This window comes from Triticum aestivum, chromosome 4A (assembly GCF_018294505.1).
Source record: "Triticum aestivum cultivar Chinese Spring chromosome 4A, IWGSC CS RefSeq v2.1, whole genome shotgun sequence".
In the NCBI taxonomy this organism is placed as follows: domain Eukaryota; kingdom Viridiplantae; phylum Streptophyta; class Magnoliopsida; order Poales; family Poaceae; genus Triticum; species Triticum aestivum.
The window spans coordinates 614,282,233-614,298,430 of record NC_057803.1 but is presented as its reverse complement, the minus strand read 5'-3'; the positions used below and the strand labels follow the sequence as shown (position 1 = coordinate 614,298,430).

General features: G+C 45.1%; 2 protein-coding genes across 2 annotated transcripts; one reads left to right on the top strand and one right to left on the bottom strand.

Annotated features, from left to right (window-relative positions):
• The first annotated feature begins 772 nt into the window (after positions 1-772).
• Positions 773-3,385, top strand: LOC123087586 (uncharacterized). Its single transcript, XM_044509629.1, has 3 exons — positions 773-2,089; positions 2,177-2,323; positions 2,901-3,385. Exons 1-3 carry the CDS (start codon positions 1,163-1,165, stop codon positions 3,234-3,236), a joined length of 1,410 nt encoding a protein of 469 aa, XP_044365564.1. The 5' UTR covers positions 773-1,162; the 3' UTR covers positions 3,237-3,385.
• A 7,398-nt stretch (positions 3,386-10,783) lies between these two features.
• Positions 10,784-12,909, bottom strand: LOC123082612 (uncharacterized). Its single transcript, XM_044504913.1, has 3 exons — positions 12,670-12,909; positions 12,451-12,525; positions 10,784-12,053 (listed from the first exon to the last, which is right to left on the bottom strand). The coding sequence occupies exons 2-3, from the start codon at positions 12,451-12,453 to the stop codon at positions 10,902-10,904; spliced, it is 1,155 nt and encodes a 384-aa protein (XP_044360848.1). The 5' UTR covers positions 12,454-12,525; positions 12,670-12,909; the 3' UTR covers positions 10,784-10,901.
• Between the last annotated feature and the right edge of the window lie 3,289 nt (positions 12,910-16,198).

Sequence of the window (16,198 nt, the reverse complement as noted above, 5' to 3'; positions counted from 1 at the left end):
TCTTATTTTCTCTCTTGTCTAGACAAGCTACCTCACTGGATTTGGTCCATCCCGAATCGCTTTTTCTTCTTCTTTTTTTTCGCTCTCTTTGTCCCTATCAATCATATGCATTTGTATGGACAAGTGGGGCGATGAAATGGAGGGTGTAGTTGCGTTTGAGGACAAATGGGGTTTTCATGGGCATGCCAATCCAGTTTTGTTCTAATTTTATCGGATGTCCCTAAAAGGATGACATGTCAATCCAGTTGAAGATGCTCTTAGACAATACATGAGCGCAGATTAATCTTCATGAGTTTTCTCCCCTTCCCCTCGGCGGCTAGGGTAAACTCTCTCCTCCAGATTTTGCGGGCGAGCCCGTGGATTAGCTACCCCCCCTTTCTCTGCCACTCCAGTGGTGGTGGCGGTGGGGAGGGAAATCCTAGCGCCTTCACTCGGGCTAGTAGTTTGGGTTAGGGGTTTTTAGTTCTCGCAGGTGCGGCGCAGGGGCAGTTGACGACGCTTCTTCTTCGAGTTTGTTTTCTGGGCTTTCCGATCCTCCTCGGGTTTGTCGATTGGGACGTATTCGACGAAGCTCCGACATGGGTACCTGCCCTCTCCTTGAGGGGGCATGGTTAGGGTTTCTAGTCATGCGTGCGTGACGATAAATATTTGATGTTAGTTTGATCTACGATGAACCTATAATTTCATATAGGAGTATTTGGGTGGGAGTGAAAATTCACAAAGTGACAGCACTAGCACACGAGAGTGTGAGTACTCCAGACTATATTTGGAAGGTGCCTTCTTTCTCTAACACAGCACAGCACATCACGAGGCTTCTTCTTCTCCTCCGTCTCTGTGGATCCCCACTCTCTGAGAGCTCCAATCCACTCACAAATCCACTCCAATCCGACACATCCACCATCTAATCAGCCACCAAATCATCCAAATCGACTAGCAGCAGAACGCCGGAGGGGGTCGAGGAGGAGGCCGGGGCCGCCGGATCCATCGAGCTGGCCGCGCGGCGGACCCAGATCCACGGCCACGCGTGGGAGGTGGGGAGCGGCTCGCCGGAGGGAGGATGAGGGGCCGCATCCCCGGAGCAGGAGGCCGTCCCAACGGGCGCATCTCAGCGATTGGTTCCGGCTAGGGTTCCAACCAACAGATCGGTCTCCGATTCCCGGCCATGGAGTCACCGCCGCACAAGCTCAATGTCGGCCGGGATGAGGACAGAATCAGCGCGCTCACCGACGACCTCCTCCTCGCAATTCTCGAGCGGCTCGACCTGCGTGAGGCGGTCCGCGCCGGCGCGCTCTCCACGCGGTGGCGTGACCTCCCGTACCGGCTATCGCGCCTGCACCTCGACGTCGGTCACTTCCAAGGCCAAGGCGCCACGCCGCTCGAGGTCATGGACGCCTTCACGGGCGCGGCACAGAGGTTGCTCTCTGTGGTGGTTCCTCTGGCCGAGGGCGAGGGCGGCAGTGCTGCCATCATTCCCATCAAAGCCCTCATCCTCGGCTTTTACATGTCACCCCCTCACCTGAGCTCAATAGGCCGCACCGTCGAGGACGTTGTGAGCTACGGCAAGACTGGATGCCTTGAGTTCTCCATATCCCCGCCGCGAGGGAGCAACGCCAGCCTGCTTGCTGAATTCGGGCAGCAGTTCATGTCCTTCTCCCAGGCCTACCCGGTCGCCTTCTGGTGGCTCACGAGGCTTACACTCAAGAACCTTGTGTTTGGACATTCCGACGTCACCGCACTTATTAACGCTTGCAATAAGCTCAAGCACCTCACCCTGAGTTCCTGCAGACTGGTTGATCAGCGGTTGGCGCTCAGGATTGATACCCCATGCTCGGGGCTTCGGAGGCTCGACTGCATCCGTTTTCGTTGTGAACGGATCGAACTCATCTCCGTCCCCGAGCTCAGGACAGTACTGTGCTGTTCTCGGCGCTACGAGAACCCTCCAGTGCGCTTCGGCGACGTTCCCCAGCTTTGCCATGTGAACCTCGGTTATCTTGCCAAGGCGTCGCAAGCGCCACTCATGTTGAGTGAGTGCCTTTCAAGGAGTTCCAGGAATCTGTCGAAACTGAATCTCAATTTCTTCAGCCAAACGGTAAAGTTAATTTCTGTGCATTTACACATCACCCCCTGTTCTATTTTACCAATTTCAGCTGTGTATTTTGTGTTCTTCATGTTGCAGATTTGGATTCAGCCGGAGCAGCCGAAGCGGCTCACTGCTATATTCAGAAACCTGACCGACGTGTATCTTTTTGGTATCTTCCCTGAGTGTGATCTGAGCTGGACCCTGTTTATCCTAGAAGCTGCACCTGCCCTACGGAATTTCAAGGTATGGATGTGACTCATTCTAGAATGGCATGTTACTGGAATATTCAGCATCAACAACATAGCAGGAAATTGATCTGATTTTCTAATCTACCACGAATGTTAGAAGTAGTGTGTACAGTCCTCATTTTAATCTTGCTGTAAGACAATGTCCGTGCAATACAAAAAAAATTCTGCTGGATTGTAGTACCTTGTTTTAGAGTTCTCCAAAATTCTCTCCTTGTTTTCTTTTTGGCAAGGAGGAAAGATGCACATATCCCTTTTCATTAAAAATATTTATTACAAAGTATGTTGGTCGAAAGAAATAAACAAACAGGTGAGCAGCATAGGAGGAATATAGCTGTAATTTCATAGGAATCCCAGAAGCATATTTATGTGTCTTACTTTACGTAGGATTCAGTTCATCCAAATTCATCCAAAAACTCTACAAGGGGGTAGATTCAATATTAGTATTGAGTGCTTTTCAAATTTTTAGGTGGCCAAAATATTTAATTGCAGTTGTTTTTTTACATTGTCTTGCATTTGGTTGGTGGCAAGTTTAGTTAACATGTGTTATCTGTTTTCTATGTCCATGCATGAAGTTATCTCGAACTCGACATACATGTGGCAAAAAGCTTTACGACACTGCCGAAAAGACGAATGTGGTGTGGGAGCCATCGAAGGATCTGAAGCATCTGAACTTGAAGTTGCTGATGATGTTAGGGTTCGAGGAGGAGGTCAAGGTGACAAACTATATAAGGCTAGTCATGGCACATGTTGTGAGGTTGAAGAGAATCGAGCTTCATGGTGAGGACCCATGCAAGGAGTGCAATGCCATTGATCCGAGGAGATCCCAGGTGGATGAAGCTAGCAGGCGTCAGATTAAGGAGCGACTCACACTTGAATCTTCCTCGTCTGCGAAGATAATAATTTGTTGATGGGTATGGTCAAGAAATGATAATAATCTCATAAAATAAGTGCTCATGGCTTCTGCTAGAGCAATGATGGATATTGGTTTAAAAAATACTTATTGGTGTCGACTTTACATTACAGCATGGGTATTATTATTTGTGCACTGCTTTTCAAATTGCTGATCTGTGCACCTCCTGGAGGGTTTGATTCAAATTTGTGAGGCATTCTCTTTTCAGAATGTGACTTTGGGATAGTAGGAAATGGTACCAGGTGAAAAACAGTAAAATACGCTGATAGAGATTATGTTTTCAGCATCTCTTCTGCATAGCAAACAGCTCGTTTGATGATAGCTAATTTGGTGTCTGGGAAATGGTGTTCCATTTTCCTTCTAGTTTTTGTTTTTTGGTCGTGGCCAAATGAGGGTCAAAAAGAAAAGGAAATTTGTGCGTGGCAAATTGACGAATATAGAAAGTCGAATAAGAATTTAGTGGCCCAAGCCCATGGTTGCAACCACAAGCTTTCGTTCTCCTGTAGCGATGGTCGAAGCTTGCTGATGCTGCTTGGAAAACGAGGAATGAATAGTGGCGTTGAAACTCCGGTCTGGAGGCGGAAGGTGATTCTTTGTTTGAACCGAAGTTTGGCACTTCTCTGTCAATGTGCACTCTTACTTCAGCAGGGTAGAACAAACTATCGTTGTTTCCACATTTGTGTGGTAGATTTGGAATTTAATCAAAGAATATGTTAACTATAAACTGGTTGGGAAAGGTGCTCTCTTCCTATTCCATTATCTGGAACAAATTGTGCATAAACTGGCTGATTTGTCTTTACAAAATTGGACTGGGATCTGTCCAAATTTATTTAAGAACCATTTTTCTTTTCCTTTTATCTTGGCTGGCCGTGTCTGATTAAGCTGTTAATTTACTACAGAGTCAAGCACAGCTGCAGATGCGGATGATTATAAAGATCATCAAGACAGACTGCAGTGTGGGTCTGTGAGACAAGCATGGCAGCTGGTACTTGTTTATGTATTTCCTTGTTATAAAATGTGGATGCAATATATCCATGAATTAGTGTGGACTTTACATTACAGTGTGGGTAATATATTTGAACACTGCTTTTCTAGTTGTCTACTGCACGCTGGTCTGGGCACTTCTTGGAGGGTTGTGTTCAAATTCTCTTCCAGAATTGTACTTTGGTAAACCTGAACTAGTAGAAAGTGGCCGCAAGTAATACTGGAAAATCACCGGATAGAGATAGTGTTAGAAATATGGAGACCAAAATGAAGCAAGGTATGCAGCAACAGAAAAATAATGAAAATGCCTTTGTTGTACAGATATCCACCTCTTATAACAGAGGCACACTTTCCTGATACATCTCTATGGCTAGAGTATTTAACCAAAAACTACCACAATTCACGGAACCGTGACGAAAAACTACCACTTTACGATTCTGTGCGAAAAACTACCACTTTTTTCCTAATCCGTGGCAAAAAACTACCAAGTCGCGAAATCGCTCGCTTGGCCCGCGCTAAGCACAAATCTGACCGCTTGGGCCCACGAACCAGGTGCCACCCTGGCCATCCTTCGCGCCGGAGCCGCACCCGCACGCGCGCGCCCGCTCCCGCCTCGCCGTCATCGCTCCCACCTCGCCGTCGTCGTGCCCACCAAGCTCCTGGGGCCGGCCACTGCCGCGTGGCCGCCAGCGCCGCGCTGCTGCCCCCGCCGTGAGCGACGACGGCTGCCCCCGCCACGCTGCTGCCCCCGCCGTCGTCGTGCCCACCAAGCTCCTGCCGTCGCTGTTGCCCCCGCCGCGACCGCGCGAGAGATTGCGTCGCCGTGAGGCAGAGCAGCGCGTCGCAGAGGAGGAGGTGGAGGGGCGGGCGGCTCCAGCGGTGACCCGCAGCGGCTCTGGCGGTTGCAACAACGACCCGTGGCGACTCCAGCGCTGACCCACGGCGAGCGGCTCCAGCGCTGACCCGCGGCTGCCGCGGCGAGCGACTCCAGCGGTGAAGGGCGGCGGCGGCAGGTGCGAGGAGCCCGGGCGGCCGGAGGCGGGGGCGCGACCGCGGGCGTAGCAGGTGTGTGCGGGCAGGTGTTGGCGAGCGAGCGTGGTACGGGGACAGCGACCACGGTGCGCATGGCGAGGGGCGGCCACGAGCGTCGCGGGCGCGCGCGTGCGGGTGCGGCTCGGAGCACGAGCTCCGGCGCGCGGCCACGGAGTAGAGGGGAAGCAGCGGGCGCTGACGATGGCGAGTGAGCGTGGTACGGGGACGGCGACCGCGAGCTGCACGAGGTGGTCGTGGACGCGGCGAAGTGCGGGCGAGAGGGTCACCGGAGTGCACGCGAGGTGTTCGAGGAAATGCCAGAGAGAGGAGGAGGAGGAGGAAGAAGAAGATTGATGCTGACAGGTGGGCCCATCCTGTCAGAAATGCGTTTAGGAGAGGCGAAGCGAGGGATTTCGCGACTTGGTAGTTTTTTGCCACGGATTAGGAAAAAAGTGGTAGTTTTTCGTACAGAATCGTAAAGTGGTAGTTTTTCGTCACGGGTTCCGTGAATTGTGGTAGTTTTTGGTTAAATACTCCTATGGCTAAGAGTAGAAGGTTCCATCTTAGCGCCAAAGTTTGGTTGAGTTCAGTTTTATTTCTAAATTTGCATACTATGCAAGTCTGGTCATTAACTTTTGATACTAGACATATTTTTCTTTTACTCTAGTCAACAATCAGAGATATGCGATATCAGTCAGCAACATGTTATTTAGCATGGTAGGTTACCCTGATATGTTAGATCTTAAATCTGGTCTAACTCTGCAATATGTTTTCCTAATCTTCTACAATCCGGCTGTCAGTCAAAATTCTTGTGCAAACTAAAACAAATGTACAGCGGATCCAAAGTAGTGAAACATAAACGTACTTTAGAAAATATATATACTTGGTTCACTACACTGACCTAAATAAATTGTAGAGTACAGTAGGCGGGTTACCATGTGGTCATTTGCAGATCTTGGTTCGACCTATCTGGTTTTTTTTAGGGGATGCCATACGGCGCACTTCATTTAAACTTCAAATGGGTTACATCGTTTATTACATCCTGCAAGATAAAAATGGGGAATTACCATCCCAAACTACTGGAGTGTTCGAATCAAAAGTATGTCTTGCATGATTGTGCGGTTTTGGCTACAACGGATATGAGTGATACCAAAATTTAGTTCCTTCATCACCACTACCCACGGCTGATATCCTGAATAAAAGAACATGGTTTCCTCCTCCTATTGTGCTATTTGTGGAGCCGGTCGCTCATGGATGCATTCCTTAATTCAATGTACAACGACACGATGTGTATGGGCACTGTCTGATTCAGAATTAGTTGAGCACATGCTAACAACTGACTGAATGCAATGCAAAAGATTGGATATTCTCAATGAGGGATTATTTATCGCATGCGGGGTTCACCTAGATTGTGCTTGTTATTACTCCTACATGAAGGAGAATATCAGACTAGGTTCTTGTCAGACTTGGAAGTTTTACACCTAGTTAAACCTCAGAGCTTCGAGTGGGAAAGCAGCAACTAGCACGTGCAAAAATGTTACGAGCCCTCCTATCATCATGTACATGGGCTGTAACAGAGGCAGCTACGCTTGAAGCTCACGCATGCTGCGAAGCTCTATCGTTGGCATCTCAGGCGTACTCATCTAGCACCTGAAGATTGCGTTGCTTCTAATTTCAAAACCGTTGTCTCTGATATAAACGGTGGTACACTTGGAGTTATCAGTATGGTGGTAGCATTCCAGAAAACACAAGTCAACTAATGTGAGTTGGCCCTGCCGCCCTAGAGCCGCGTTGATTGGGTAACCCAAGCTGTCCTTTTGTTTCCTCCTTTATAGTTTTTGTTGAGAAGATTCAAGGAATGAGCCAAGAGAACACAAGATGAATGATAGGAACATGAAAATTAAATCTCCTAGTTTCAGCTATTTGTTTGCAAGTTGGATGACAAGTCCTCGATAATCTATGTCGAATTAATCATCGTTGTAATTTAAGTAGTATACGAGTTTTCAATCCATAGGAATGCGCGTGCTCCCCTTGATTTGGTCCATTTTGCGCGTTTGCATCTTAATTTCGTGCACGGTAGTCCAAAGTGCATATAAACTACTCGATCATACCTTGATAGAAGCAACCGCGTCTTGTGCAGTTTTTTTCATTTTGAATTTAGTAATACCTTGCCTTCTGTTGATTGGCTCTCATGCGTATAGTCACAGGAGACATTGGGACAACGACATGTGCTTTGGGAGGTTGGAGCAGGCAAATTAAGGAAAACCATCATGCATGGGGGTAGCTAACGCCAGTGCATCATTCCCTACGCTTAGAAGCTTTTTTATGTGGATGGATACATTCATGGAGGCAGCTGAATTATGGCCTACACAACTGATTCGGAAAGAATAAAATGTACGCATCCTTAACGCTACTCGTAATGAAAGTATCATAGATAGCTAGTACTATCGTGCATGCATGCCAACTACTAGCAGAGACCTTGGAAGTCCCGACCAGTAGATCAGGTCCTTGCTGCACACCCCATGGGCGAAGCTGGTAGAGGAGGTAGCAGGCAATATAACGATAGAGGAGGGCTGACGACGGAGGAACTACCCTATATGGCATTTGCTCAGAGCTGTTTACTCCTTTATCAATATAAAAACGCCGAACTCCAATCTCTTGTTAAAAGAATTGCCTACACCCTAGCCAACGATTATTCTTGGAATGGATGTCTGGAACGATATATTAGCATGCTGTTATTATGATGGACAAAACAACTATGCATCAAAGGGGAAATCTATTGTAAACCGTCTGCTCTCTCCTCTCGCCCAGTGGCATAATATTTAGAACGTCCCTATACTTAAGGAGCTGCATAAGGGAGTACTCATAGCAGTTCCTTGCCATAACTGCATTTTTTTTGGATTTAAGTGGTCTTTGTTATGAGCTATATTTTGTTCTGTCTATCTTTGTGGTCTTTACCTTTTGCAAATAGTGCTTTGTGGTCTTTTAACTTTTGCAAATAGTGCTTTGGGGTCTTTTAACACAAAATTCATTATTCTAAGGTTGGAAGACGTCCCACCAATCTACTAGTGCCTTTTCCGAAACGGCATGGAGTACTGGTTGGTGTGACTATCTGAAGATCCATCATCAAGATGGTGACGGGAGCACCGTTTCATGTCCGGGTGAAAACTCTTGTCCTAGCATTTATTGATTGGGCTTAATCACTAGTAGAAAACAGGGCTTTGGTCCAGGCCGGGTTAGACCATTAGTCCCGGTTCAGTCATGAACCGGGACTAATGTGAGCATTGGTCCCGGTTCATGCGGCAAAGGCATTAGTCCCGGTTCAAATGGGACCTTTAGTACCGGTTCGTGCCACGAACCGGTACTAATGGGGTTTGAGGCATTAGTACCGGTTCGTGGCACGAACCGGTACTAAAGGTCCCATTTTCAAACTGTACCCCCCCCCCCCGGATCACCTTTTCAGTTTTGTAAAAAGCAAAAGAAAATGATAAAAACTTCAAAAATTAAAATCCTTCGAGATGTAGTTATGTTACTACATCTACTAGTTAGGAAAATTTAAAAACTTAAATTTGGACATGTTTTGCAAAAAGTGTAGGGAAAATGTAAAACGGCTATAACTTTTGCATACTACGGCCTGTTTGCAAATTTTTAGAATCCTCAAATTCTAAAAGGAAAAAAAGTTATGCTCAAATTTCAGTTTTTTTTAAATTTTTGTTAAATCTGGTCAAACTATGGTCAAACTACTTATTCAAGAAGTATTAGTGTTACTAAATAATTATTCAAGAATATTAGTGTTATTAGATAATTATTTCAGTTTTTTTGAATTTTGGTCAAATCTGGTCAAACTATGGTCAAACAATGGTCAAACTACTTATTCAAAAAATATTAGTGTTACTAAAAAATTATTTCAGTGTTTTTGAATTTTGGTCAAATCTGGTCCAACTGTGGTCAAACTATGGTCAAACTATGGTCAAACTACTTATTCAAGAAATATTAGTGTTACTAAATAATTATTGTTTTTTAGAACAATAATTTCAAACTCAAACAGTGAGATGTGTGACTTCATGCTCAAGCTAAATTCCTGAGGGTTAATAGGATTGACATCTTACTATTGTCAGAAAAACAACAAGTGCAAACTTGGAAACGAGGGAGAATAGAACTCGGAAGTTAAGCGTGCTCAGGCTGGAGTAGTGAGATGGGTGACCGTCCGGGAAGTTAGATGATTTGGAATGATGAGGGGTGATTAGAGATTAGAGGTTAAATTGAGCAGTGATGAAGGTGATTAGAGATTAGAGGTTAAAATAATTCAGAAATTTGAAAATAAAATAAATTTCAAAAAGAATTTAAAAAAGAAAATTTTCAAAAAAAAATCATAAAATTTCCTTTAGTTCCGGTTGGTACTAAAGGTGGACCTCCAGGCAGCGGCCACGTGGACGGCCTTTAGTCCCGGTTCATGTAAGAACCGGGACTAAAGGGGGAGGCTTTAGTAACGATCCTTTAGTCCCGGTTCCAGAACCGGGACTAAAGGCCCTTATGAACTGGGACAAATACCCCTTTTTCTACTAGTGAACAATGACGAACTTGTATCATCTTCTTGTTGAATGCGTTGTCTACTTGTTGTGCTGGTGTTCACTGGTTGGTATCGACAACTAGGATGCAAAATCCTTGTCTAGGCCATATCCGAACATGGATATGGTGAGGCAAGGGCATTTATTCCTTCTTGGAGTTGTTGTTGTGGAAGAAATCAGACTTAATAGTTGGCGTCGTATCTTGTTGTCTACATGTTCTGCTAGTGTTCACTGGTTGGTATCGATAACTAGGATGAAAATCCTTGTCTAGGTCATATCCAAACGTGGATACGGTGAGGCGACGACATTTATTCCTTCTTGGAGTTGTTGTTGCGGAAGAAATTAGACTTAATCGTTGGCGCCGTATCTTGTTGTCTACTTGTTGTGCTGGTGTTCATTGGTTGTTAGGATGAAAACCCTTGTCTAGGTCATATCGGAACGTGGATACGGTGAGGCAAGGGCATTTATTCCTTCTTGGAGTTGTTGCAGAAGAAATCAGACTTAACCGCTGGCATCGTATCTTGTAGTGGTTCGAATGTGATTGAATATGTTATATATTTACTCTGCTTGTTGATGTTTTTGGCCTCGTTGCCTTACATCAACTATAATAAAATATGGATGTGTGCCTGACAATAATGTAGAGGCCTGGAGTTCCAACCCCGTTTTTAAATAAAACAAAATTCATTATTAGCAACATGGATGTAAATTATGTTTATACTCCTATTTTTTGTAAGTAAATTGTATTGGGGCCTGATCAAACTTAAGAAAGTTTAACTTGCATGCCATCCAAAAAAGACTTACATTTAGGGATGTATTTAGTTTACATTCGTGGATTACATAGCAACCCTAGGTGTAAGAACAAGCATGTAAAAATTTGGAGAAGTGTAAGTCAGACACGAATGTGACAGATTGGAAGACCATTAAATGATAGCCAACTAATTGTATGTATTTACAAGAAGAACTGAACCAGATATTATAGATATAGAACAAACATGTTAGAACTTATAACACATGAGCGCAGGTGCAACTAACAAATTTTGTAGGAGGAAATATCACACGTAGTGCTTCACTACTGGGCATCATTTTCCTCTGGCTGTCCCGGCCATTGCTAGGAATAGAATCGTAGTGATTACAATGCAGAAATGTGTGCACAAGGAAGCCAGGTCAGCAGAGGAAGCAACAAGATCCGATAAAGCACGATGGGCCAGACGGTTCCTTATCTGGGTCTGTGACAGGAGCCTCCATGAGAGACCAAACACAATAGCCGATGCCGCAAATAGTAGGAAACAACTGGTCAACATGCTGGGCGAAGTGTTGCGGATGGCTGTTATCGACACAGCCAAGAATCCAGTGAAGGTGACTCTTGTCAGTTCCAACGAAGCCGTTGTGGACGCTTGGACAGCGCCGGGTGCTTGGTCGGCGAGAAGGGATCTCCGATCGACGGCCATTTGATACGCAAGTTCGACGATTATCAATGCTGGAGGTGCGAAGAGCATCAGGGCTGGAGGACCCATGAGCTTAAGCATGACAACCATCAACACCGTGAAGGTACCACCAGCCATGATGCTGTCGAGCATCAGAGTTAAACACACAATCTCTCCCTCTCCCCTTTTCTTGAAGTATAAAGGGGGGATCATCTCGAGGTACATCATGCACACACCAAGAGCGCAAACTATGAAGCTGATGGTGCCCACAAGCCCGACCTTCTGAACCATCTGATTCTCATGACCTTCTAGTGCCAAACCTTCAAGCCCCAGAAAGAGGATTCCAGTGACGCCCGTCAAGAACTCATGTGATTCATCCAGTACCTTGTGCAGATCCGGTGAATACGGGTCACCATTTCCGCCGAGGCAGTACGAGACCGCTCGAACTAGGATGAAGGCTCCACATAGGACGCCCACGGCGATTAAAACTTGTTTGGAGACAACGAGCTGCGCCATGAAGCAGGCGAGGATGAGGAGGCAAGAAGATGAGAGGGTTGCCAGGCTCGCCGTCACCGGGGCAGGCTCGATGTTACCCATGTTTGGGAACCTCTTGGTGAAGCAACACACGAGCAAGGGGCAGATAGCGGTTATTAAAGTGATACCTGCCATGGCAAGCATGGCGAAGAAAGCAGGGCGCCCATACACTTTGAGGTCGACCTTGTCAAGAGACAATGCTAGAAGCACAGGGCATACCATGACCACAGCTCCTTCGGCCAAGCTACGGGAACGGTTCATCAGTTCAGCGGCCTAAATAAAATAAATAAATCAGAACATTGAATGGAAAGTCGCCATCTAGATTCTTTTTTGAAGAATGATCAATGATTGTGCAATTATGTATGCGTAGAGACTTATAAACATCCAAGGGACAAATTAGCATTCAACTTTATCCTATTGAGAAAGAAGATTTAACTTTATTCAAAAAAGATTGGAATTTCAAAACTGGAGACTTAATTAAGTTTCATTCATCAGAGAAATTAACATGTAACTTTATCATATTGTAAAAAGACCATTTAACTTCTGCAAAAAAGCTTGGAATTTCAAAACTGGAGACTTTATTAAGTTTCACTCAACCGGAATAGTGGGGAAGGAAAAAGTGTATGCCGCCTGTTCAACGGATATATATAGAGAGAGCTAGGCTGCTTACCATCTGAACGAAAACCGAGAATCGACCAGAGATAACTTGGTGAAGTTTGGGTTCGCAAGCAGCTTGCTTAAGTTCCTGTAGTAGCAGATCACGTTTCATTTTGTCAAACTCCATTATAATTGATCATCGTTTTTATGGACAAAAGGCGAAAATCATAAAATAAATAATAAAAGGACGAACGAGAAGAGGAGGCCAAGATAAACGTACGAAGCTCTTAACCTTTGCTTGACGATGGTGAACGGAGCTTATCTGGCCCTTGTCTTCGCTGAAGGCGGAATGGAGCTATATATGAACCTGCCCGCCGGTAGCAGGCTTGAACACAGGTGCATTCTTAAGCGAAATACCAAAGCAAATCACGCGGAAACAACACTGCCAGTTAGGAGATGCAAAGCTTCGAATGGGGTCAATATAATGATTAGCAACAAAGTTGACATGCATGTAGAGCGCACTGAGATACCCTACCTAGGAATCGGTAGAGAAGAGCCATCAAAACCAGATTTGTCATTTTATTTTTGCTTAGCCAGGATTCTAATCTTATCCGGGCATAATAATACGGTATCACTTAATGATAAGCAACATATCGGCCAGCAAGGAAGCGTTCGTTGGCGACTTCATTAATCCCATATGCTCCACGACTCTAGTACTCCAATAAACCCTTTGTGTGTTGCACGCGTGTGAATAAACTACATGAGAGACTTGTTCGTCTACAAGAGATGGAGACAACATGCATACAATCTTTTTTAGGACTTACTGCGAAATATTTCTTAAAATTTAGGCCTCCGGTGAACAGTCATGTACTGCCAAGATTAACTTGGGACATCTTGCCTGAACGTTCATTTTATTTTTATTTTTTTGCGAAAAGAACGTTCATTTTATTTAAAACATAATATGCCATTTTGTAAAGCTAGTGTCGATGTACCAAGAGCAAATTATAGTGTATTACTTTTCTCTTATGAATGTGATAATCATCAAGATTTTCCAGTGATAGTATCAACTTTGCTACAAAAATACACCATTCCCATTTATTTTTCGGACGACGAACACTGGGACGCCACATCATTATACTAAGTACTCATCCATTGATTTAGGTCTGCTGGCTGGGTTATCATGAAGTTGGACCAGTTAGTCAGATGCCACATTGGTAAGAGGAAGCCAACGAACTTAGTGCTCGATGACAGCAGCGATAGACAACTAGAGGAGGAGGTCGAGGGTAAGAATGCTGAAAGAAAATTTTAGGTATGCTCGTCTCTTTTGGTTTGAAAAATGCAGTCAAATCTATTAAGAAATGATAAATTCAGAAGGTTTGGATTTAAGCATGGCAACCAGGACGTTTTTCATGGCAACCCGGACGTTTTTCGGCCGCGGCTTAAAATCCAAACGTTCGGGGTTTATTGGGGGTCTAATCTATTAACCAAACTAGTAGTACAAATACCACTTAAAAATACATAAATTATTACAGGGTCCCTGGCAGAAGACCATTGTGTTCCTCTCGCAAGGCTGCATTCCAACCCATAACCGGAGCCATGATGCCACTATTGACGGCATGCATGATGTCGTCAAGGCCATAGTCCTTTTGGACCATGGCATTGGAGGAAAAGCCGCGGCCGCTTGAAGAGTCGCATATCCAAGACTCAAACCTACAAAACTTCTCAGAGGCTCTCGCTGGCACCGAAGGATATACCGATGTGATAGAGACAACACTAGAGCACCAGAATACAAAGGGATGCTACTACCTTTGCCTCGCCAACCAACCTTGTAGAATCATACCTCACCAGCCAGGGCTACCACCACCATCGATGTGCCACCAGACTCGATGAAACATTATTCGCCACTGGAGCAGTAACCCCGACCTATCTAGCAGGAGTTGACATAGAGGGCTTCAGGATTCTTCAACACTCACACGACCAAGGAGGCAAGCATAGGAGAGGGGAACCCTCGGGCTCGACACCATGTTACATGGTGTGGAATGATACCTTGCCACTCGGAAGAAGGCATGTAACAGTCACACTTTCAATAAAATCTATCTGCCAAAGGATAATCCAGGAGAAACTACCACTGAGAAGGGCCATAGGATAATCCCAACTCCATCCATACAGAGGAGCGGAACACAAATGGACAAATCTCACAAGTTCCCCTAAAAAGTTGTATTTGGCTAAGCTTCATTAAACGGAGATGGAACTGGAGAACAAAAACAAACCGCAAAACTATCCCCTTTGCAGGACTCCACCGTTTGTGGACAAACGCTTGAGGACCCTACAAGAATGGTCCTGTCACACATACCTGTGATTCCCTTGCCCTCTTATTGTCTTAGCAAGCGGTGGAGGGTAGGGGAAGCCGCAGCTGCACCGGATCGAGGGGAAAAGTTTTCCGCCTCTTGTCTTCTAAATCGTAGGAAAATGATTTTTCAGAGTCCCCAGCATGTTATGACTTGGGTACCTGCTCATCCCTTGGGCTCAAACCAAGCATGGAAATATCACCCACACATATTTCCAAGCGCGAGCATGGCCACGGACTTTTCTATAATTTAGCATTTACAAAATAAATTTTAATGTGCTTTGTTTGTCACATATCAAAATATCCAACGGATAAATTATATAAATGATTATAAGCATTTAGGACAACTCATATGATCTAGACATGAGAGAGAGAGAGAGAGAGAGAGAGAGAGAGAGAGAGAGAGAGAGAGAGAGAGAGAGACTACCATAGAACAAGTATTTTGGGGGTAGACCACTCACAACTCATCGAGAAGCGATTTGGCAGTGATGATAAAGATATGAGACAATTTTTTCCTCTCGCGGAGTACCAAAGGAGCAATCTAGAAGAGTTCGGCCCTGATCAAAAATACCTCTATGTGGGGGCGGCAAAAAAAACCTCTCAAACTTGTAGGCAAATTGAATAGATGGGCATATACAATGTTTGCGATCGAAGGACATTGGTGGAGGTGGGTCCAACCCGCCCCAGCCTTAAGACACGTGGGACGGGCAATGTCCCCTATGGGGCCTAAAATCACTCATTTTGCAGGCCTTTGTGATCCGAGGAAATATTGTCCTATGAATATTTCAAAGTTATTTCCCGCAGCACCTCAAAAAGGGAAATATGCCTTCTTGCATTTTATTAGTATGCTAGTCTATTTTTTTTTAAAAAACATACTCTCTCCGATCCAAAATATAGTGCTTCCTCTATTCCCGTGCTTCAACTTTGACCATAAATTTAACCAACGAGATCGACTGCGGCGGGAGCAAAAGTTATACCAATGAATTCATATTCAAAAGAAGTTTTTAATTATATAATTTTTTCTCCCATCGCAGTCAGTCTCATTGGTTAAATTTATGGTCAAAGTTTGACCTCGGGAAGCGCGAGCCCACTATATTTTGGAATGGAGGGAGTAGGAATTAAACATCAAAAGGAATTGGTACATTTTAGATGTATCCACTACACCCTCCCTGCACGTCGACTTCTACATGGTATGCTCCACACCACCTCCCTAGACGCAAGAACGGCACCGTCCGCGCACGGTCTTCGTTATGTTGTTGGGTTCTTCCTCATCGTGTTTAGTGTTGCCAAAGAACGCCTCATGCTTGAGCTCGAGTAAACAAATGCATTTTGCTCTATTGAGAGCAACCTGCAAGGGGGGACACGCGACCCAGAGTTACCTCAATTACGCACTGCACATGCATTCACGGTGGAATCACTTGTGCAAATGGTTGATAAGTATATTATAAATTTGTTTCAGGATTTTATTCACAAA